General features: G+C 54.4%; 2 protein-coding genes across 2 annotated transcripts in view; both read left to right on the top strand.

Annotated features, from left to right (window-relative positions):
• Positions 1–11269, top strand: part of ACTL6B (actin like 6B) — a 13414-nt gene extending 2145 nt beyond the window's left edge. Inside the window, exons 3-15 of the mRNA XM_040636546.1 lie at positions 71–147; positions 351–516; positions 825–925; positions 5672–5769; positions 6421–6515; positions 6585–6691; positions 7373–7462; positions 7618–7679; positions 7792–7906; positions 8046–8126; positions 8230–8325; positions 8523–8609; positions 11083–11269. Of these exons, the coding sequence (XP_040492480.1) occupies positions 71–147; positions 351–516; positions 825–925; positions 5672–5769; positions 6421–6515; positions 6585–6691; positions 7373–7462; positions 7618–7679; positions 7792–7906; positions 8046–8126; positions 8230–8325; positions 8523–8609; positions 11083–11163 (1256 nt within the window). The 3' untranslated portion in view covers positions 11164–11269. The remainder of the gene's footprint in view (positions 1–70; positions 148–350; positions 517–824; positions 926–5671; positions 5770–6420; positions 6516–6584; positions 6692–7372; positions 7463–7617; positions 7680–7791; positions 7907–8045; positions 8127–8229; positions 8326–8522; positions 8610–11082) is intronic.
• Positions 11270–12733: 1464 nt separating this feature from the next.
• Positions 12734–23617, top strand: part of TFR2 (transferrin receptor 2) — a 14271-nt gene continuing 3387 nt past the window's right edge. Inside the window, exons 1-17 of the mRNA XM_040634867.1 lie at positions 12734–12969; positions 13220–13469; positions 13576–13762; positions 18926–19066; positions 19161–19272; positions 19379–19501; positions 19894–20010; positions 20143–20282; positions 20562–20725; positions 21347–21466; positions 21933–22015; positions 22094–22157; positions 22256–22323; positions 22406–22482; positions 22571–22655; positions 22744–22971; positions 23304–23444. Coding sequence (XP_040490801.1) covers positions 12931–12969; positions 13220–13469; positions 13576–13762; positions 18926–19066; positions 19161–19272; positions 19379–19501; positions 19894–20010; positions 20143–20282; positions 20562–20725; positions 21347–21466; positions 21933–22015; positions 22094–22157; positions 22256–22323; positions 22406–22482; positions 22571–22655; positions 22744–22971; positions 23304–23444 — 2139 coding nt within the window. The 5' untranslated portion in view covers positions 12734–12930. The remainder of the gene's footprint in view (positions 12970–13219; positions 13470–13575; positions 13763–18925; positions 19067–19160; positions 19273–19378; positions 19502–19893; positions 20011–20142; positions 20283–20561; positions 20726–21346; positions 21467–21932; positions 22016–22093; positions 22158–22255; positions 22324–22405; positions 22483–22570; positions 22656–22743; positions 22972–23303; positions 23445–23617) is intronic.

Raw genomic sequence — 23617 nt, 5'->3', positions numbered from 1 at the left:
GGGGTGGAGGGGGGGGGGGGGGAGGCAGAGTTTGGGAGAGGTCCCCTCACACACCTGTCTCCCCGCACAGATGAGGTGGGGGCGCTCGTCTTTGACATTGGCTCCTTCTCAGTCCGCGCTGGGTACGCTGGGGAGGACTGCCCCAAGGTGAGCCTTCCAGCCCTGTCCCCAAATCCTAGGGGCTCCGGATTCCCCTCCAGGCTTCCCAGTGACTCAGGATTCTCACAACACAGAGAAAAGCTCTGCAAAGCGGGAATGTGGGAGTAAGCCCAGGGGCGGGCTGAGGGCCTTGCTATGGGCCTGGACAGGGGCAGGGGGTTGATCCATTTTCCTGCCCATGCCCCCTCCAGGCTGACTTCCCCACCACGGTGGGGCTGCTGGCCGCCGAGGAGGGGGGTGGGCTGGAGTTGGAGGGGGAGAAAGAGAAGAAAGGGAAGATCTTCCACATCGACACCAACGCCCTGCATGTGCCTCGGGATGGAGCGGAGGTCATGTCGCCCCTCAAGAATGGCATGAGTAAGGAGCCCCCACCCACCATCTCCGGCCACAGACCCGGAGCCCACACACCACAGCCCGGGACACATCGCCCCACACCCATGGAGTCTACCCTGCAGCTGCCCACATCCCAGGAATTCCCTCACAGCTTCCCACAGCTGCCTGGTTCCCAGCCCAGGGTCCCGAAAGATTCCTAGAAAGGGGGGATTTCTGCTGGAACTGATCTCACTTCCCCTCCCCTGGACTTGGCCTCCCTCCTTCCTTTGCCTCCTGTCTCTGGACCCCTGCTGGCCTACCCTCATCTCTCCACACTGGTCTCCTGGCCCCAGTTGAGGACTGGGAATGCTTCCGTGCCATCCTGGATCACACCTACAGTAAACACGTGAAGTCCGAGCCCAACCTGCACCCAGTGCTCATGTCAGAGGCCCCGGTAAGTGCCTCACCCAAACCCTAGTCCAGCCCCAGGGGCTTCCTACCTCCTTTCTGCCATTCACTTCTCCCTCGAAAGCATCTGCCATCCATCACTCCACTTCTCAGACTTCTTCCAACTCCACTATCTTCAAGCACTTTTTTTCTCCCTGGTTTTAGTCTCTATCCCTCTCTCTTCTCCTGTTTTATCCATCATATCTTTTGCCCATTCAGGCTTATCCACTGCTGTCCTTCCACCCCCAAAGTCCTTTTTGGACTCTTTAACTTAAAATTTTTGTCAGTGTTATATATGCACATAACCAATTTGCTTTATAAAGTATGTGAAGGAAAAAACTGCCATTCATATCAGATTCCTTCCATTCCCCTTTTCCAGAGGCAACTGCTTTTCTTTTAGATGAGTTTTGTCATGTTCTTCCATACCTCCAAATATCACACTCAAAATGCTCTTGTGGATTTTATAGTTTTAGGCATCAATTTCCCACTGTAGAAAATAAACATTGAGGGGCACCTGGGTAGCTCAGTTGGTAGAATGTTGGGACTCTTGATTTCGGCTCAGGTCATGATCTCAGGGTCCTGAGATCGAGCCCCACCTAGGGCTTCACGCTGAGCTGGAGCCTGCTTGGGATTCTCTCTCTCCCTTGCCCTATGCCCCTCCCCTGCCTCGAGCGTGTGCACTCTCTAGGAAGGAAGGAAGGAAGGAAGGGAGGGAGGGAGGGAGGGAGGGAGGGAAAGAAAGAAAGAAAGAAAGAAAGAAAGAAAGAAAAGGAAAGGAAGAAAGAGAAAGAAAGGAGGAAGGAAGGAAAGAGGAAGGAAGGAAAGAAAAGAAACATTGAGCTCTCTTTCCTCCTCCAGCTCACACCACACACTTCCCTCATTCCCCATCTTTAAATACGGTTGTATTTTAGATTTTTTAAAAAAATCATTATTCAGTATTTACACTTATATTTCTGTATGCCAATCAGGTCTGAGGCGGGCAATAAACTATGGTCACTTTTCTTTCCTGCACAGCTGTTTTTCCTAGAACTGAAAATTGTGCTGGTTTTTATTTTGTTTAGCTTTCTATTTATTTAATAATATGACCCTAAATTATTCATCTGCTTATTACCCATCGCTTATGTTATCTATATCCTTCCTCAAAACATTAACTCCATTAGGTATTCTATCAATTTCATCTTCTTGAAGAAATCTCTCCAAAGACGCACTGATTTGCTCCACTTTGGACTTGTTGCCCTCTACACAGAGGACATAACTCTCAATCCCGACATCTCTCTTCACCATCATCTTAGGGCGTCTCTTCACCTCTCTCCTGTGCTAGAAATCCTATTTTTGTATCTCATTACTTCTTATCTTGATGTATTCCCTTGTTTTCATGGAGCACGTCCTCTAGTAACTGCCTTAGAAAGGTCATGAGAAGTAAAATTTTTAAGACCTTGCATGGCTTACCTTGATTGATAGCTTAGCTAGGTATAACATTCCAGATTGGAAATAATTTTTTTCTTCAGAATCTTGAAGGTACTTTTCCATTGTCTTCCAGCATCTACTGTTGCCAACAAAAAGGCAGAGTTATCTAATCCCTGATCTTTTGGTGTAATGTTTTTCTTTGTGAAAATTTATAGAATTTTCACTTTGTCCTCAGTGTTGTATAATTTCTCAATATTGTATTGTTTAATTTTCATCCATTGCTCTAGACACTCAATATGTCCCTTCAATCTGAAAGCCTATGTCTTTCAATTCTGTGAAAAAATAAGTCAGTAATTATTCAATTAAGTAGTTTTAATTACTTATTTGATTATTTATTTCTCTCAATATTCTCTGTTCTCTCTTTTGGAAAATATTGTTTGGATTTTGCACCCCCTGAACTGGTCCTCTCATTTTCTTATCTTTTTTTCTTATGTTTTCCTTCCTTTTCTTTTTTCCTCTAATTTCCAAGATATTCCCTCAACTTTATTCAACGCTTCTATTGAGTTTTTCATCTCTCCTCCTGTATTTTCAATTTCCAAGAGCTCTTTTTTGTTCCACGAATGTTACTTTTTAGGACATCCAATCCTTTCTTCATGGGTGCAATATCATCTGTTAGGTCACTCAGAATATTATTAGTTTTGTTTCTGTTTTTGAAAGTTTTCATTTCTCTGTATGATCTCTGTTCTTCCAAATTGCTTCTTTTCCACCTGTACCTTTTTGGGGGGGAGGTGGGGTCTCTTTCTCATTTTTGAGGCTTTTCTCAGATTTCTGAAAAATCCTTGGTTTTCTGCTTATGTTTGCAAGTGGTTGACTGAAGCACTGATTGGAAGCTGTGTGGGGCAGGGCACTCATTGACTGTGATGATCGAGGATGTTGCTATAGGATGACTTGCCTGGGATGACTGATAGGCAGCCTCTGTTAATTGGCATCTTTAGATCTCTGATGTAACCCACAGGGAGGACTTGTACTCTACAGACAGGCCTGGCCACCCCCTTTCTGGGACCCAAGTGAGGGAATAGGGCCAGGGCTTTCCCCATTTAATATGCATGGAATCACTTACTTCTTCTGTTTTAAGTATAGTGTCTTCACTCCTGACTGTGTCAAGTGTCCCACCAGTCCAGAGACCCTCAGTTTTACTCTAGGGAATAAACTTCCAGTCTTCTGCAGAGGTTGGGGTGGGTAATAACCCAGTGATATGGAACTGGGGAGAGAGTTTCAGGAGCTGTTGCTTGAATGGCTTTAAACAATCTAGTTTTAGCTTTCCCTTAAACTTAACTGCCAGAGGTACCCAAAACTACCACTTCCTGAACCCTCTGAGGATTCTGCAATTTGACAAAGGTTATTCCTGGCTTTCTCCACTACCAGCTCAGGAGTCAGTGTTCTTGAATCTGTTAAGACAGTTACCAACTATCTGATTTCCAACCTTCAACACTAGTTGCTGTTTTCTCCTTCCTTATTATTCCCAAACCTTGAGGGTGTCTGTCTATCTCTACCTCTCTTTTTTTAGGTAAAATTCACACAACATAAAATTAACTTTTTTAATGTTAACAGTTTGGTGGCACGAAATACATTCACAATGTTGTGTAGCCATCATCTTCATCTAGTTCCCCAACTTTTTCATCACCCCCAAAGAAAATACATTTTCATCAATCTGTTTCTCTCTACTCTCCCTGCCCTTGGCAGCCATCAATCTGCTCTCTGTCTCAATGAATGTGTCTATTCTGGATCTTTCTTATAAATGGAATCATACAACATGTGACTTCTCATGTCCGTATTCTTTCACTTAGTATAATATTTTCAAGGTTCACCCATGCTGTATCATTTATCATTATTTAATTCTGTTTCATGGCTGAGTAGCATTCCATTGTATGGCTATACCACAATTTGTTTTTCCAGTTTATCTATTCACGGCTTTTTGGGTTGTTTCCATCTGTGGCTATTGTAAATAGTGCTGTTATGAACAGTTATGTATATGGATTTATTTCAGTACCTGTTTTCAGTTCTTTTGGATATATAATTAGGAGTGGAATTGCTAGGTCATATGGTAATTTTATGTTTAACTTTTTGAGGAACTACTGATTGTTTTCCACAGTGGCTGAACCGTTTCACCTTCCTACTAGCAATGTGCAAGGGTTTCAATTTTTCTATATCCTTTTATTTTTCTTAATTATTAGCGGGTATGAAGTGGTATCTCATTGTGCTTTTGAATTGCATATCCCTAATGGCTAACAATGTTGAGCATCTTCTCATGTGCTGGTTGGCTTTTGTGGCTCTATGTTTTTTGTTTGGTTTGTTTGTTTGTTTGTTTGTTTTTTACTTTTGGAGAGACAGAGAGAGTACAAGTGGGAGAGGCAGAGGGAGAGAGAGAGAGAATCTCAAGCAGACTCCACGCTGAGCACAGAGTCCAGTGAGGGGCTCAATCTCACAACCATGATATCACAACCTGAGCCAAAACCAAGACTCAGATGCTTAACCAACTGCACCACCACTCTGGGACCACCCCCTTTTAAGAAAAGTAACCTCTGTGCCCAATGTGGGGCTCGAACTCATGACTCCAAGATCAAGAGTCGCGTGCTCTACAGACTGAGCCAGCCAGGCGCCATTGGTTTATGTCTTTTTTAAATTGCCCCCCCTTTTTAAGATTTTATTTATTTGTTTGAGAGAGAGAGACAGAGAGAGCATGAGCAGAGGGAGAGGCAGAGGGAGAAGCAGAATCCCCACTGAGCAGCAGGGAGCCCAATGCGGGGCTCTATCCCAGGACCCTGAGATCATGACTTAAGCTGAAGGCAGATGCTTAACTGACTGAGCCACCCAGGTGCCCCTAAATTACCCCTTTGTTATACTTTTGCTGGAATCTTGGAAGAGGATAAAATTGGATGTTTGTATTCCACCAACAATTTCTACCAGAAATCCTCTTCCCAGCTTTCTTGACTCTGAGATGATTAAAATGAGGAAGAGGGATAAACTGGAAGCTCAAAGGAGCCCGAAGTGTATATTGTACAATAAAGAACAGTGAGCCAGAAATCAAGAGACAATGACTCTACCAACCTCTACAAAGGGCTTTGCGTGTGAACTTGGTCAAGTCACTCTTCCTCTCTGAGTTTTGTTTTCTTTAGCTGGGTTTGGATTGTAATCTTTAAAATTCTTCATAGTTCTCACATTCTAAGGGTCTGTGTGGATCAAAGACCCGACCTCTGTCCCCAGTCCAAAGTGTGTGTGTGTGCACACGCGCTTGGGTCTGTGCCTCTCCCTTTTTGAATCCTCCCCTCCTGCATTTTCTCCCCAGTGGAACACACGGGCCAAGCGGGAGAAGCTGACAGAGCTGATGTTCGAGCAGTACAACATTCCTGCCTTCTTCTTATGCAAGACGGCTGTGCTCACCGCGTATCCTCTGGCTTGAGCTGCCCTGGCTGGGTGGAGGGCCAGGGCGGGGTTTATGGTGTGCCAAGCTGGAGGCTGGACCTGATTCTGTGGAGATCAGTGTCCTGGATGGGCAGACACCTACCCTGTGCTCCATTAGTGCAGAGGGGCCCCTGTGGGCTAAGTGCCTTTGACCCTGGGGTGGCCAGATCAGCAGCTCTCTCCTATTCCTTGGATCAGGCTGAACAGAGAGAAAGAGAAAGAGAGAGTTGGACCACATAGACAGCAGGGGCTGGGACTGGAGAGAACAGGGAGGAATATATAACACTGAGGAGTTTCCTCATTTTTTAAGGCTCTGCCTTGCATTGACCCCTGTGCTAGGCACTGGGGCAATATGGCCCCTCATTTCAAGGAGCCCACAGAGCACTGAACCAATACTAAAAACAAACTGGGAGCTCAGAAGGAAGGAAAAGAGGAAGAAGTTGTGATTCAGACAGGAAAGAAGAGACAGGGGTCTCAGGAGCCTTTCTCCAGTGATGGGTCATAAACCAGAATGAGAGATTTGCAGACCGTGGATGGGCTGGACCAGGAGAGCAGAGAGTGACCAGGCCGAATCAGAGTCCCAGTCCCCTCACTTGCTGCTGCTGTCTCTTTGACCTACCCATCCTGCACCAGCTTTGCAAATGGACGTTCCACAGGCTTGGTGCTGGACAGTGGGGCCACCCACACCACAGCCATTCCAGTACATGATGGCTATGTCCTGCAGCAAGGTGGGCTTCGAGAGGGGTTGGGGATGCCTTGGGGAGGGGACCAGGCCCTGACACCCCCTTCCTTTCCAGGCATTGTCAAGTCACCCCTGGCAGGGGACTTCATCTCCATGCAGTGCCGGGAACTCTTCCAAGAAATGGCCATTGACATCATTCCGCCTTACATGATTGCAGCCAAGGTGCGGCCTCTGGGGGTTGTAGGCGCTCACCCTATGACTATTGACCCAAGGACAGGCTAGACGTCAGAGAGGGGAGCAACAGGGTCCCCAGAGGAGCCTGGATCCAGTTCCTTAATTTACAGTCAAGGCCTCAGAGATCGGACAGCCTGAAGGACATGGCCAAGGTGGTACCAGCCAGCTGGTAGCAGATGTGTGAGGGCCAGTGTGGTTAGACCCAGGTTCAAGGTCTGCCTCTGCCATGTGAGAGCTGTGTGACCTAGAACAGGAGATCGAATCTCCCCGCACCTCAGTTTCTTCTCCTGTGAAGTGAATAGCAGCATACAGGGCTGCTGTGAGTGCTGAGACATGGCATACAAGGGTCCACCCTGGACCCCCACATGGAACATGTCTCAGGAAAAGGCTGCTTCTTTAAGGTTCTCGTCTCCCACTGTATTCCCCATGCCCTCAGCTTTCTCTGGCTGGGGCCTTTCAGGTCAGCCGTACCTGCTGTCTGAGTGGCAGACATGGGGACAGGCTCTCCCCATTCTCTCTCCTTTGACAGGGAAGAAGGAGAAACCCCTTTTGTTGGGCAACAGAGCAAAGAACCCAGTTCCTGTTAGCTGCAGGAGCACAGGTGTGGTCGGGGGGGTGCTGGGCAGGGGTGGAGTGGGGAAGGGTGCTCATAGGCTTTGTGCCCCACAGGAACCCGTACGGGAGGGTGCCCCTCCAAACTGGAAGAAGAAGGAGAAGCTACCCCAGGTTTCCAAGTCCTGGCATAACTACATGTGCAATGTGAGGAGAGAGTCCCCCGAAACAGCCCCGGCCCCTCCCCAGCTCCTAGGCCCCTGCCATGAGTAGAGGGGAAGGGACTGAGAGGCCCTGCAGGCGGGTTGCTTGGCGGTGCTGTGGAGGGGGACCAGGCCCTCACCAGCTCCCTGGGTCCCCAGGAGGTGATTCAGGACTTCCAGGCCTCTGTGCTGCAGGTCTCAGACTCGCCCTACGATGAGCAGTAAGTGGACCCCACAGCCCAGGGGTGGGAAAGAGAACAGGCCCGGGACTCCGGGGGGTACCTCTGGTCCTCTATGAGCACCCCAGGCAGAGTCTCTCTCTTTCCTGGTCAGGGTGGCCGCGCAGATGCCCACAGTGCACTACGAGATGCCCAACGGCTACAACACAGACTACGGCGCCGAGCGGCTCCGCATTCCCGAGGGCCTGTTTGATCCTTCCAATGTCAAGGTTGGCCCAGGTGGAGGGAATTGAGGTGGGGGCTGGTTGGAGTCCCCGGATGCCGGCATGGGGGGCAGGGCTGGGAAGGATCACTGGGGTCCGGGAAGAGAGGGCAGAAGCCCAAAACCCAGGTCACCTTTCTCGGCAGGGCCTGTCGGGGAACACCATGCTTGGTGTGGGCCACGTGGTGACCACCAGCATCGGCATGTGTGACATCGACATCCGCCCGGTGAGGCCCGGGTGAGCCTGTGTCTGGGCAAAGGGGCACAAGAGCAGTGGGGAGACGCAGAGGGGCTGTGCCCTGAAGGCATGCTGCTCCTCTCTGCTCTCAGGGCTTGTATGGCAGTGTCATTGTCACAGGCGGGAACACGCTGCTCCAGGGCTTCACGGACAGGCTCAATCGAGAGCTTTCCCAGAAGACCCCGCCGGTAGGAGCCCACCCCAACCAGGGACCTGGCTTAGCTCTTCAGGACCCAGTCCCAGTCCTTCCTCCTTCCCCAACAGCAAACCTTCTGGCCACCAGAGCAGACCCCTCCCCCTGTGGCTTCCCAGTCTTCCCCACTTCCAGCCCTGTCCCTTCCCAGAACCCAGGTGTCTGCTTCCCCCAGCCCCTCTTTCCCCCCAGAGCATGCGGCTGAAGCTCATCGCCAGCAACAGCACCATGGAGCGCAAGTTCAGCCCCTGGATCGGGGGCTCCATCTTGGCCTCACTGGTGAGAGGGAAGGGGCCTGGCCTCGCACTGACTGTGGGAGAGGGGCAGACCCAGACAGCCCCATCCCCTTGTGTGCCTCCTTATTCATTCATTCAACAAACATTTATTTTTGAGGAAGAGCAGTCAGTGCTTCCAGAAGGGTGAATATGCCATCAGGACAAATCAGGGAGCAGGACAGGAAGGTGGAGAGATTGGTTGGGGTTGAGATTGTGCATGAGGCAGAGGGGAGACCCTGAAGGTTTGGGGTGAGGAAGCAATGGGACAGTCCCAGGTGTGTTTGAGAAGACTGCGTCAGGCATGAGTATTTGGAGATCAGGCTGTGAGCTGGACACGGGAGGACTTTGCGAGGAGGCTCCTTCTGTTGTCCCGGAGTCAGAGTGAGTCCTAGTGAGGATGGGGTGCTGGGCAAGAGGCAGACAGAGAAGGAGACAGGCAGGCTGGTTCTGGGGCAGTAGGTGGGGAGTTCTGTCTGGGCCTGCTGCTGGGCACAGGGGGCTGGAGGTGCAAACTTTATCTCACGGGTGTCAGCCACGCAGAGGGGACGGTAGGGCCATGACAGAGCAGGAAGGACATCTCCTAGAGGGGCAGCCCCCAAGGAGACAGAAACAAGGGTCAGAAATACAGGAAGCTGACAGTGTGAAGTCAGCTGGGGGCCGGGAACCTGTCAGCCATACAATTCCTGTGGGCCTACCTGTGTGCCCAACGTAGTCCCCACTCCAGGAGCAGACCCCGTCCAGAGGCTGAGAGCATTAAGCAGGAAGTCACCACAAAGTGTGGGGGTCTTCCTTCAAGGGAGGACCTGATCTAGTTCAGGGGTCACGAAGAGCCTCCTGAGGAGCATTCAAGCTGAGACAGAAGACTGAGTAAGAACTCTTGAGGCAAAGAGGGAGAGAGGGTGTCTGGGCCATGGAGAGAGGCAGGCGAGACCAAAGGCGATGGGCAGACGCAGTTGGACCCGAATGCAGGAAGCTCGCTGGGACAGCAGAGTGGAGAGTGGCTTGAACGGAGCTGCTGTGGTCTCCACTGTGACTGGGGCTTGACAGAGGAGTGGGTATCAGGCTGTGGAACCCGGAGCTCGTCAGAGGTTCAACGGACAGAATGTGGGCAGCGTGTGGATACACAAAGTTAGAGAGAAAGAGTCCAGGACGACGCCCAGGATGCTAGCTCCTGGCAGCTGTGTCCCACAGGAATGTAATGCGAGCCACATATGCAACTTTAAATTTTCTAGTAGCCGTATTTTAAAAGAGCCCCAAGAATCACGTGAGGTTAAATTTAAAGAGTATTCTTTATTTGGGGCCCCTGGCTGGCTCAGTCGGTAGAGCATGCGGCCCTTGATCTAGGGGTTGTGAGTTCGAGCCCCATGTTGGGTGTAGAGATTACTTAAAAACTGAGTCAGCCAGATGCCCCTACTTAAAAATAAAATCTAAAAAAAAAGAAAAGAGAGAGAGAGAACACATTTATTTAACTCAATATATCCAAAATATTATCATTTCAATGTGTGATCAATATAAAAATGAGATTTTTACATTCTCTTTCCTGGACTTAGTCTTCAGTATCCCTTGTGTATTTTCTAATGGTAGAGCACATCTCAGTTCCGACTAGCTACACTTCAAGTGCTCAGTGACCACAGTATTGGCCAGCACTGGTAGAGAAGGTGAGAAAGACCACCAAAGCAGGTTTGAGCCAGGCCTGGGGGAGCTCAGTGGTGGGCATGCCGAGTCTGCGGCCCTGAGGGACTCAGAAAGAGGTGTCCAAAGCACAGCTGAGTATTTGGGTCTAGTATTTAGCTTCAGCAATGGGAGAATGAGGGAGGGATAGGGGTTCAGTGCATGAGCAGAACTCCCAGGAGTGGGTGAGCTGCTTCCGGAAGGCTTGAACTGTGAGCCCGGAAGAGAAACAGGGACAGTACCAGGGGCACGAGGCACTAGCTCTCAGGCAGGGATTAAGCAACCATCAGAGAAGGGACAGTCTGAGATGCCCAGCGCTGAGAGACCCTCAAGGGGCAAGGTTCAACGAGGGGGTGGCGTGCAGAGTGAAGAGAACTCCAGTGAGGGTGGAGGAAAGATTCTTCATGGGAATATGGGAGACTGGACAAGTTTGTAAGGCCTGATGGAGTGATAGGTGCAGGAGGCATTGGGGAAGGGGTTGGGGGGGGGGGGCAGGCTGGCTGTAAGCTCCCCTACCCAGCTCTAGCCCAGCGGTGGCCCAGGGCAGACAGATGTGCAATAAATACTTGTTGAATGAATGAATCAACGTCATGATTGAATTACAGGAGTGGGGGTATTCACCCTCTGAATGTGAAGGAGGGCTGGGAGGCTTGGGGAGGTCGCTGCTGCTGAAGGGATTGGGCGGGGTCGGAAGGCAGGAGGAGGGTTTCGGAGAGGCAGGGCCTGCACGGGTGGAATGGGGGGAGGCGCGACCCCCCTCCTCCTCCGGGGGCGTCCTGAGGTCCTCTGTCGTCCCCCGCCCCCAGGGCACTTTCCAGCAGATGTGGATCTCCAAGCAGGAATATGAGGAGGGAGGGAAGCAGTGCGTGGAGCGGAAGTGCCCCTGAGGGCGCCCCCTCAACACCCACACGCCATCCAGCCGCGGTGGGGTAGGGGACGCCGAAGGCGGGGAGAGGGTTTCCCCGCTCTGCCTCCGCCAGCGCAGATCGAAGCCCCCACCCCATGCCCTCGTCTCTGCCCCTCCCCTCCCGTCCGCTTAGATTGTGATGTTTCTGGGTTGAAAGGAGTAAAAATGTTTTAAGAAAAAAAAGTTTGGCATCCTTGCGGGGGGGGGCGGGAGTGGGGACAGAGGCCCTGGGGGGAGGCGAGGGGAGGTCCACACCTACGTCCCTTGGTGACCCCACGGTGGACGCCGGGGCAAAGTCTGCGGGCCGGGGCAGAGCCCCAGGAGCCACAGAAGCCTCAGGTTTCAAAGGGGCCGCGACGCAGGGAGGATCACGCAGTGAGGCTCCGGCAGAGGCCCGCGAGAAGGCCCCCAGCTAGGAGCAAAGGCCTCCAGCTAGGTGCTGGAGACTCGACCCCAGGGGGGTTGGGGCGGAGCCAGGGCCAGCCCCGGGGCTGGGCTTGGGCGGGACAGGAGGCGGGGGGCTGGGTGGGAGGGGCCTCGGGCCTCAGGTGGGAGGTGGTGCCTAAGTCTCCGCGGACCTGCCCTCAGGTGAGCCCGGCTGTGCTGCGTCTTCCTTCTCCCGGCTCTTGGCGGGGGCCAGAATGGGGCGGGGACTGGGGCACTGGTGCGCCCCAGCAGCTCTGAGTTTCTCTCCCAATTTGGGTAGGCGCTGAGGTTTCCCAAGGGAGACCTCGACACGGGCCCCTGAGCCCTTCTATTCCAGAGCTACTTGTCTGGGGGTCCTCGGTAGGGCTTGGGGACCTGCACCCCTGCGAGAAATTCTGGGTAAAACTTAGCAGTTTGTGTCTGTGATGTGTTCCTGGGGTGCCCAGACCCAAAACAGGTAGAAATCAAGTCCTCCCGTCACCAAAGAGACTCAGGTGCCCAGAGAAGACCATGGATTGTTAAAGGTCATCCAACTCTGCCCAGGCCTTGACCAGGACTCTTGCCACCAGTGCCTGGTGGGCCTTGACCCACGGCTCCGGGAGAACCCCAATATGGAGCACTCACTGGTCCTGCTTGACCATATGCTCCCACCCATGCCCCTCCCTCCCCCAGAAGTTAATAGGAGCCTGAGACCCACTTTTCAGCCTGATTCCAATGAGACAGGTATCTACAGGGCCAGACCAACCCCCAGGTCACCCCACTGTCACAACTTAAGTTTAGGATCGCTTGGGGGCAGGTGTCAGAACAGGGAACTAATGTGTCAGGGAACTAATGTTTACAAGGCCTGGCTGGGCACTCACAGGTGGGCCTGAAAGCCAGATGATTTGAGGGGAAGGGAGGTTTTCATGGTGGGGAGCTTAAGAAGGGGTCCCCAAGGACACTGGGAGAGGTGGAAGCAGGAGAGGGTATCCTTATCTTTTTGCCCTCCCCAACTATCAGCCCCCCTCCCCCACCCCTGACGGGAACTAGGAGGCCAAAGTCTGCCCCAAGGTCAAAAAATTGATTGTTTTGCAGGGAGGGGGCAGGAGTGGGACTGTGGAGGGATTGGCAGGGTAGGGCACAGCCCCTCGTCCTCTAGCCTGGGCTGGGGGTTCATATCTGGAAGGCTGGACTGAGGCCAGGACTGTGCCCCCACCCTTTCTGGGGGAGAAGAACCGCTTGGGCTCAGGCTGCCTGCCAGGGCTGATAAGGGGCCCTCTTGGGGCTCCCACAAACGGTTTATCACTGTGGGGGGAACAGCCTGCAGGGCTCAGGAGGGGGCATGAGCATGGAGCGACTTTGGGGTCTACTTCAGAGAACGGTAAGACCAAGCGGGGTTGGGGGACACTTTTGGCCTTCTCTCCAGGTCCCTCGGCCCCCTCCCATACCCCAAGGCCGCCCCCTCCCCTTCCCACCTCCATCTCTCCCCTCCAGCTTGCCTCTCAGGACCCTTTCCCCTGCCTTGTGCTCCTTGGGCACTCCAGAGTCACTGGCTCTTATGGCCAGATCCTGCCCCATCCCCCACACCTCTTTCCCCAGTCTCATGGCCGCCGTGCCCCCCTCCCCCTCAGCAAAGGTTGTCCCCACGACCCTCTCAGACCATCTACAAGCGTGTGGAGGGCACCCAGCAGTGGCGCCTGGAGGAGGAAGAGGAAGACGGGGAGGAGGGGGCTGAGCCAGCAGCCCACTTCTGCCCCATGGAGCTGAGGGGCCCTGACCTGGGCTCTCGAGCAGGGAGGCCAAACCTCGGACTCTGGGCAGCACCAGGACGAAGGACTGCCCCCTACCTGGTCCTGACAGCCCTGCTGATCTTCACTGGGGGTGAGAGTCTTCCCCCCGCCCCACAACCAGTAAAGGGCCCGGGTTGGAGGGATTTATGGCATCCAGAGTGGGGCACAAGGAGAATCTTCATCTTGCCATCCCTCAGCTTTCCTTCTGGGCTATGTGTCCTTCCGAGGGTCCTGCCAGGCATGTGGGGATGACGTGTTGGTGGTCAGCGAGGACATAAACTATGAGCCGGGCCCAGACTCCCACCAGGGCACACTGTACTGGAGCGACCTCCAGGCCATGTTCCTGCGGCACCTGGGGGAGGGGCGCCTGGAGGACACCATCAGGTAAGGGTCAGCCTGCCCCCTTCCCAGGCCTTGAAAACCCTCACTCACTCACTTAGACTCAGCCTCCTTTCCTCTCCTCCCAGGACCCTGATGTGGGGTCCCTTCTGAGTCCTTCCACTCGCCTCCCTGGCCTCCCTGTTCCATGGTCCTGGGAAGGATGTCAGGCATTTGGAGCACAGGAGAGGGAGAGTGTTCCAGAGATAAGAGAGCAGAGGGCTCGGGGTCTGAACAGGGCACACTTGGGAGATGCGGGAGCTGAGTGAGAGCAGAGGGGTCCAGTATCCAGAGAGGAGGTGGGACGGATCCATAAAAGTCCTGAATGCCACATCGCGGAGCTTGGATTTTGACCCGTGGCTGCAGGGAGCTCTGGGGGGGGGGGGGGGCTGAGAAGGGACACTTTAAGGAATCAGAAAAAAAAAAACGAGCAAGCAAATGCATTCATGAGAGCAGACCATCCACCTCTATCTGCATTATGAGAGATGCCAGCCAGACACAGACCTTACAGGCCTAGAGCAAAGCACAAGCAGGTCGGGGGTTTCTCTTGTTCGCTGAGGTCACTTCCCCATCGGGAAGGATCTGCCCAGGTAGGTCCAGAGAAGAGGTTGGGCCACCAGAGGCCCCTCTTGGGTCAGGAATGGCATTTCAGTGGATTCTTCTGGGTTTTCCAAGTAGAAAGTCATATAAGCTATAGACGCTGAGAGATACATAACTTCTTTCTCAGTGTTTATACCCTTTGTGTCTTTTTCATTGCTTATTGCATTAGAGAGGATGTGACTTTAGGTAATGATGACGGGAGGTAGGCCTATCTCCTGACTTTTGTAGGAATGTCTTTATACAACTTTGTTATTGAGTGTGAACTTTCCTGTAGACTCTGGATAGTTTTTTAAAAATGAATCAAGGAAGTTTCCTTCTACTTCTGGCTTTCTCCTTCTCCTTCTTCTTCCTCCTCCTCCTCCCCTTCCCCTTCCTCCTCTGCCCCTTCCTCTTCCTCCTCCCTCCTCCTCCTCCTCCTCCCCCTCCCCCTTCTCCTCCTCCTTCTTCTCCTCCTCCTTCTTCTTCATGATCAGGAAAGGAGAGACAGGTTTGGATTTTTTTTTTTCAAATATTTTGCCAGAATGTACTGAAATGGTCACCTGATTTTTCTGCTTTAATTTAGGTCTGTATGTCTTTAGTTTACATTTTCTGTAGTAATTGGTATTGATCGGTTTTCTTGTCTTCATGTGGTCGATGCGAAACTTGATCGAGGCGTGTTATTACTCTTTGGACACACTGCTGGATCCACCTTGCTCACAGGCCTTACGTCTGTGGGGTCAACAACATGCAGGGTCTCTTATTTTCTTGAGCAACGCTGGGTCGTCTGGGTACAGGCTGAGCAGGCGGGTGGTTTCTCAGGGCCCACGGTGAGGTGTGGCACTGGGGACGCCATCAGAGGGCAGGGAGGCAAGAGGGTGATGGTGAGGGGAGCAAGCAGTGAAGTGATGCACGCCCCCAGGGTGGACGGAGAAGGAAGGAATGGGACAGTCGGGAGCACTCAGTATGGTTGAGGGGCAGGTGTAGAGAGGAGTCAAGAAGCAAGCTGGAACCCGGACAACTCTAGTCAGAGAGCGGCGTGTTGGAACTTTTGAGATTTATCTGATCAGCCGTGTCCTATTTATCTGGATGTGTCCAGCACCTAGCAGAGTGCCTGGCATTAAGTTGGTGCTCAGTAAATCCCCAGTGGATAAAGATTCCAGAAATGGAATTCTGGGTAATGACAAGACCCATGTGGGCGTGGCGAGGGAAGTGAGCAGCTGGACGCAGGGACACTGATGAGGTCATTCATTCATTTATCCACCACATATCTTCGAGCACCTACTATGTGGCAGGTGCTCGGCTAAGTAGGTGGGGACAATAGAGCAGAGAACAAAAGTCTGGGCCTTGTTCTTATGGAGCTTGCAGTCTATGGGGGGAAATCAATACTGAACTGATAATCACGTTCATGGCATATATTTATCACTAGGATCACTGTTTTGAAGGAAAAATAAAAGATGTGGGGAATGACTATAACCAGGGGGACCTGACTTAAATTGGGGGCCAGGGAAGGCTTCCTTGAGGAAGTGATGAGTTGAAGCCTGAGGTGTGAGTCCTTCACCAGGCAAAGAGAAGGTGGCAAAGCATTTCAGGTCAGAGAACAGCAGGTGCAAAGGGTCTGGGGTGGGAGATTGTGGCTTATTGGAAGACGTGAAGGAAGGTCCATGTGGTTGTCTGAATGAGAGCAGAGGGGTGCAGTATCCAGACAGGCGGTGGGACAGACCCAGAAAAGTCTTTTTTTTTTTTTTTTAAGATTTTATTTATTTATTTGACAGGATAGAGACAGCCAGCGAGAGAGGGAACACAAGCAGGGGGAGTGGGTGAGGAAGAAGCAGGCTCATAGCAGAGGAGCCTGATGCGGGGCTCGATCCCATAACGCCAGGATCACGCCCTGAGCCGAAGGCAGACGCTTAACCGCTGTGCCACCCAGGCGCCCCCAGAAAAGTCTTGAATGACACATCATGGAGCTTGGATTTTGACCTCTGGCCTTGGGGAGCTGCCGTGTCAAGGTGGGTGTGGCTTAGGCCTTAAAAGGCCCTAATGGCTACACAAACTGCTTTGGATTTTCTCCTAAGAGGAAAGAGAGAAATGAAGACTTTAAAACAATAGCATATCATGACCAGATGTAGGGGAGGGCTTTTTGTTTTGTTTTGTTTTTAAGGTCAGTACAAAGAACAGAGTCTATGATACTCCTGAGGTGCTAGTTCAGTGTCTCAGTGAAGGGCTTTTTTGGGTTTGGTTTTGTTTTTTAAAGATTTTATTTTTAAGTAATCTTTACACCCAACATGGGGCTCGAACTTACAACCCTGAGATCAGGAATCGCATGAGCACCCATTGACTGAGCCAGCCAGGCGCCCCAGGGAAGGGCTTTTTTATTTAATTTCCGTCCCTAACGCTGACGGCTCTTTCCCATCCCCTCCCCCAGAAGCACCTCATCTGGTGTGTTTGATGTGAGCCTTTATTTTATTTATTTTTTTTTTTTAAAGATTTTATTTATTTATGTGACAGAGAGACAGCCAGTGAGAGAGGAAACACAGCAGGGGGAGTGGGAGAGGAAGAAGCAGGCTCCTAGCAGAGGAGCCTGATGTGGGACTTGATCCCGGTACGCCAGGATCACGCCCTGAGCCGAAGGCAGACGCTTTAATGACTGCGCTACCCAGGCGCCCCTGATGTGAGCCTTTAAATTCCCAAGTGGCTTTGCCATGTATGTAATGTTTTATGTGCATCTGTGGGTTTTTCAAAACATTAATGTTTGTATAAAATCCTCTATGTTCATTATTTTAAAAGTTAAGCCATATGCAAAAATATAAAGAGGAAAGTTAGAAAAAAATCACTCCAAGACGTACTACTCAGATATAGCTATCTCCAGTGTGTTTTTAATTTTGATACACTTTTTTTTTTTTAACCTAACACTGTTTGCAAGGCCTGTCTGTATTGCAGTGTGGACGTCACGTTTATTGTTAGGCACAGGAACCCACAGGGCGCAGCACCCATTTTACGAACACACTGACAGATGCAGTTTCTTTTCTTTTTTTCTTTTTTTTTTTTTAAGATTTTATTTACTTATTCGACAGAGATAGAGACAGCCAGCGAGAGAGGGAACACAAGCAGGGGAGTGGGAGAGGAAGAAGCAGGCTCATAGCAGAGGAGCCTGATGTGGGGCTCGATCCCGTAACGCCGGGATCACGCCCTGAGCCGAAGGCAGACGCTTAACCGCTGTGCCACTCAGGCGCCCCTCTTTTCTTTTTTTTTTTTTCTCTTAAGATTTTATTTATTTATTTGAGAGAGAGAAGGAGAGCATGAGCGGGGACATGGGCAGAGGGAGAGGGAAAAGTAGACTCCCTGCTGAGCAGGGAGCCCAATGAGGGGCTTGATCCCAGGACCCCAGGATCATGACCTGAGCAGACGCTTAACTGACTGAGCCACCCAGGAGCCCTGACAGAGGTAGTTTCAAACAAATGCTTGAGCTCCTCGATCGGGACGGGACGGGGCAGCAGGAATGGTACTGAGAAAGCCACGGCGATCACGGAGTCCTGGGGTGCAGGGGTCCTCTTGAGAGCTGAGGGGAGGAGGCTGAGACCAGGGCGCACCCTGCATGTGGATTTTGAAGCGGTGACACAACGTGAGTGGACCGTGGTGTGGAGAGGAAAATGCCAAGCCAGATGCCAAAGCCCTTGATGAAAGTGGACAAGTGACCGATTGGCTGGAAGAAGGGCAGAGGAGGGGAGAGCTGGATGGCACAGGCTTCAAAAGGAGAGAGGTTAACCGGAGGAGAAATGGGCAGGACTTCCAACAGTGGAGCCAGGAACCTGCCTCCGCTCCAAGCCTGGGTGGTATGATACCCTGAGTTCTCTCTTGAGCTCAAGAGCCCCATAGGAGACCTGGCCTCTCAAGGGACAGCTTGGGTTTCTGCCCAGGCCAAAGGTGGAGGGGTATTCAATGAGAACGCCGGGGAGGGAGGAGTCTGCCGTGGAGACGGCAAAGGTGAGGCCCTTTGGCAGGGAGGCCATGTGGGGGCATGGAAGGGGAGATGGAAGAACAGGGGGTTGCTCAGGGGACAAGAGGCTCAGTTAGGTGGTGACTATGGAAGAAGACAGGGTGAAGTGTCCAAGACAAGGGACCCCGCTATCATCCCAGTAATCACAGTGTAAGATGTCTCCATGAGACCCAGCTGGAGGACGGGGTAGATGGAGGGCCGCCTCTGCCCACTTAGTCCTTTGAAAGAAAAGCGTTTTCACGCGTGGGGCGGAGCACGGCCAGTGTGCCTATGTGTGTATGTGTATGTGTGTGCGTGGGGGGGGGGCTGGAGATAGATCGGTGAGTTTGGCCTGGACCACGAAAAACCTAAGGGATGGTGGGCAGGATACCACCCTATCGGAAGCTAGGGCTTTAAGCAGAAGGAGGCAGCCTTAGAGACAGCCCAGTGGTGACCGGATGGATGGTGGTGGCAGGGGTCAGGGAGAGACTTAGGAGCTCCTCACCGCCCAGGGTCACCCCACGTCTCTGGCATCATTCCCTCCTCCCTCCCTCTCCTCCAGGCGCCCAGAAGTCCCTCTCCCCTTCCGAGCCCCAATCCCACCTCTTCCCGCTCAGGCAAACCAGCCTTCGGAAAAGGATGGCTGGCTCGGCCGGGATGGCCTCTCTGGCTCAGGACATCCGGGAGGCGCTCTCGAGCCAAAAGCTGGACCACGTGTGGATGGACACGCACTACGTGGGGCTGCAGTTTCCGGACCCGTGAGTGCGCGGGGGGCGCGCGGGGGGCGCGCGGGGGGCGCGCGGGGGGCGCGCGGGGGGGCGCGCGGGGACGCTCACCACCTCTCCTCTTCAGGGCTCATCCCAATACCCTGCACTGGGTCGGTGAGGCTGGGAAACTCGGGGAGCCCCTGCAGCTGGAGGACCACGACGTCTACTGTCCCTACAGCGCCACGGGCAACGCCACGGTGAGCGCCCCCCGTCCCGTCCCCAGGACCCGGGCAGCGCGCGCCCTTTCCCGGGTGGCAGAGGAGGGACCCGGAGCGCACGCCTCACCGCCCTCCCCATCCCCAGGGAGAGCTGGTGTACGCCCACTACGGGCGGCCGGAGGACCTGCAGGACCTGCGGGCCCGGGGCGTGGAGCCGGCGGGGCGCCTCCTGCTGGTGCGCTTGGGGGAGATCAGCTTTGCCCAGAAGGTGAGGATCCCTGGTGGGGAGGGGGTAGCGTGGAGCGGGAGGGTGCAGGGCTGGGGAACGCCAAGATAGGATAGCGGCAGATGGGAAGCGTCTAGGAGGCTGTCAGAGAAAGAAAAGAAAGAACCAAGTGGGTTGTTAGAAAATGTTGGCGGGAAACAAAATCGGGAGGTTGGGATGGGGAACAAACACGGAGGAATGCAAAGGACAGTGGGGTTTGAGGGATGCCAAGGCACGGGGGAAGGCGGGACGATGATGACGGTCAGGCGGTGTTCACAGCTTCTCTGTGGTTCCATGAAATAGGAGCAGAGGCAGTCACTTTTCCTTACTTCCCCTGCCCTTACAAATCGGTTTTCTCCGGGAGAAGGAGTCTGTTAGACACTTTCCTTCTCCAGGTGGCCAGTGCCCAGGACTTTGGGGCCCGAGGAGTGCTCATATACCCCGATCCAGCAGACTTCTCCCAGGACCCACACAAGCTCAGCCTGTCCAGCCACAGGGCTGTGTATGGACATGTGAGTCTGGGGGCAGCCAGCAGTGGATTCTTGGGGTCCCCAGACCTGGACCTCCTTGTCTGGGATGGGGCTGGTAGGCTACTCCTTGGAGCCCAGCTCACAGCTTTGGCGTGGACACCCCTTTCCTCACAGGTGCACCTGGGAACTGGGGACCCGTACACGCCTGGCTTCCCTTCCTTTAACCAAACCCAGTTCCCGCCAGTCCAGTCCTCCGGCCTCCCTAATATCCCCGCTCAGCCCATCAGTGCGGACATCGCCTCCCTCCTGCTGAGGTGAGGGGCCTGTGGGGGCGGGGAGGGGAGGAGGAAAGGAGGCGTAGCTAACCTGTAAAGTGCTTTTGGCTGAACTAGAAAAAGATGGATCTTCTGGCTGGGCACGGGCTCACTTTGAGCAGGACATAACCTGCGCAACTGTCCAAGGCAGCAGGCAGAGTGCAGAAGTAGAGCTGGAGCCAGAAGGTGGGAGGGAAAGAGCAAAGAGGGAGCTCTGGGCTCTTCTATAGCCTGGGCCTCTCTGCCACTTCCAATACTTTCTGCCCTGCCTCTCTCCAGGAAGCTCCAAGGCCCTGTGGCCCCCCAGGAATGGCAGGGGCGCCTCCCAGGCTCCCCTTACCGCCTGGGCCCTGGGCCAGGCTTGCACCTCGGGGTCAACAACCACAGGGTCTCCACCCCCATCAGCAACATCTTTGGCTGCATCGAGGGCCGCTCAGAGCCAGGTGTGCTCGCTTGCCCAGCATCACCCACAGCCAGCAGGAGGGGAGCCGCCACTCATGAACCCTGCCTAGAGATGGGGCTGAAGCAGGAGGCCCCAGGGGAGTGGGGGAGAGTGGTGCCCAGTGGAGGGTGTGGTGGGCTGAGCAGGGAGGGAGGCTGGCAAGTTGAGGCTGATCTGGGACTGAGGGGGGTAGCAGTGGGTAGATCCCATGGTCAAATCTGTCCAGAGAAAGGGTAGGCATTCAGCACAGGCGTGAGTTCCCTAGCACTGGAGGTGAGCAAGCATGTGTTGGGTGATATTATAGCATGAACGGGAGTTCCAATGAGATAGATGAACCTTTCAAGCCTAACTAGACGCAGATAGCGGTGGGCAATCAGAGTGGGTTCTTGAGCCGAAGAGTATGGTACCTACGAGCACTGAGGGAGAGACACAGGGGGGGCCCGTGATGTGGCTCAGAGGAGAATGCTGGAGCAGGGGTGCGGGTGGATTAGAGAGAAGCGTTAGGGAGGAAAACCTGTTAGGACTTATGCGGGACATGGCCGACTGCCCCGCGAGCACTGCCCTCCCAGGTACTCTCTGGGTGCTGCCAATGTAAGGACGTCAAGAGCCTCCCCTCCCGCAGATCATTACGTTGTCATCGGGGCCCAGAGGGATGCGTGGGGCCCAGGGGCGGCCAAGTCCGCTGTGGGGACAGCCATACTGCTGGAGCTGGTGCGGACCTTTTCCTCCATGGTGAGCAATGGTAAGGTCAGGGCCTGGGCCGGGCAGCTGGGGCTGTGGCCTGAGCCAGCACAGGGCAGAGAGGCGGTCAGGTGCACAGGCTAGAGGGGGACACGCAGGCCTGGGCTCCAAACCTGGCTTCCTCACGTCCCAGCTACATGGCCCTGGGCAAGTCACTTTACCTCCGTTTCCTCATCCAAACATGAGAGTAGAGCTGGCCCTGGAGCAGCGCCAGGGTTAGGGGCGCTGACTCCTCTGCTCAGTTGAAAATCTGCATGTAAGTGGACCCACGCAGTTCAAACCCATGTTCAAGGGTCAGCTATAACCGTAGTCCTCGGTCCGAGGGAAGCATTAAGCAGGAGACTCCGTATGAAAGCAAGCTCCCTCACTGTGATGGTGGAGTCAGGGCCGCAGGACAGAAGAAGACAAAGATGGGTCTTTGCTCGGCGTCCAGCGGAGCCCATCCTCCTGACCCACTCTGCTTCCAGGCTTCCAGCCCCGCAGGAGTCTTCTCTTCATCAGCTGGGACGGAGGTGACTTTGGGAGTGTGGGCTCCACGGAGTGGCTGGAGGTAATGTGGGGTCCAGGGCCAGGAGTCAGGCAGTGGGAAGAGGTGGGGGCTTTGACACCCCACGTCCCTCACGCACAGGGCTACCTCAGCGTGCTGCACCTCAAAGCCGTGGTCTACGTGAGCCTGGACAACGCAGTGCTGGGTAAGTGGGGGCGGGGCCCCCGCTGGGCGCCCCCTGGTGCACCCTGGCCGCGGGGCCCCAGCCTTGAGCCTGGCATCCCTTCTCCTCCCTCTCTGCAGGAGACGACAAGTTCCATGCCAAGACCAGCCCTCTTCTGATCAGCCTCATAGAGAACATCCTGAAGCAGGCAAGAGCCTGGCCAGGAGCAGGGGATGAAGGGAAGCTGGTGGCGGCCAGAGCCTGACCCTGCCCCCTCCCCTGCCCCCCAGGTGGACTCTCCTAACCGCAGTGGGCAGACCCTCTATGAGCAGGTGGTGTTCAACAATCACAGCTGGGATGCCGAAGTGTAAGTTGGGGCCGGGAGGGAGGGAGGGAGGGAGGACAGCTGTGGGGGGAGCCCATCCCACAGAGCCCTCCCACCTGCCCACTCCCAGGATCCGGCCGCTGCCCATGGACAGCAGTGCCTATTCCTTCACCGCCTTTGCGGGGGTCCCTGCCGTCGAGTTCTCCTTCATGGAGGTGAGACTTCCCGGCCCTGCCCCAGAGCCGCAGCCCCTCCGCCTGTCTGCACCAAGCCCCTGCAGCAGCCCGCGCCCTGTCCCGGCAGGACGGCCAGGCGTACCCGTTCCTGCACACGAAGGACGACACATACGAGAACCTACACAGGGCGCTGCGCGGCCGCCTGCCCGCCGTGGCCCAGGCTGTGGCCCAGCTCGCCGGGCAGCTGCTGATCCGGCTCAGCCACGATCACCTGCTGCCCCTGGACTTCGGCCGCTACGGGGACGTGGTTCTCAGGCACATCGGCAGCCTCAACGAGTTCTCTGGGGACCTGAAGGTCCAAGATACCAACGCTGCTTCTGGGGGTGGGGGGCGCTATATCCCCTCAAAGTGTGGCCCAATCCAGAGGTCCGGCCCCTCCGTCCCACAGTCCCTAGGGTCTAGTCCCCTCTGGTAACCTGGCCCCTTGACTCCTGCCCTAGGACCCAGCTGGTCCCCTCCCAACCGCCCAGGTCGTCTTCCCTCTCCCAGCATCCCATCCCCCACACGCCCTCCTCCTGCCGGCCCTGGGGTCCCGCCCCGTCCCCAGGTCCCCCAGCATCTGGATCCCCAGCCTAGGCCGGGGTCCTGGCCCCCGTGTCCGGGCCCAGCCTGCATCTCCACCCTCAGGCCCGCGGGCTGACCCTCCAGTGGGTGTACTCGGCGCGGGGGGACTACATCCGGGCGGCGGAGAAGCTGCGGAAGGAGATCTACAGCTCCGAGGAGAGCGACGAGCGGCTGACGCGCATGTACAACGTGCGCATCATGCGGGTGAGGCCCCGCCCACCCCCGGAGCCGGCCGCCACGCTGTGCGCTCCTGTCCCTTGTCTCCGCTTTTACTCCGGCCAGGCTGGAGCGACCCCTGAGGCAGGCCCCGCAAAGTGATGAGACTGGCAGGGAGGGCCGGCTGCTTGGCAGACGCAGTGGCAGAACTGGGACCCGCG

Source organism: Ursus maritimus, unplaced genomic scaffold (genome assembly GCF_017311325.1).
Source record: "Ursus maritimus isolate PB19 unplaced genomic scaffold, ASM1731132v1 scaffold_2, whole genome shotgun sequence".
NCBI classification, from domain to species: Eukaryota; Metazoa; Chordata; class Mammalia; order Carnivora; family Ursidae; genus Ursus; species Ursus maritimus.
This window is presented reverse-complemented; position numbering and strand designations above follow the sequence as displayed.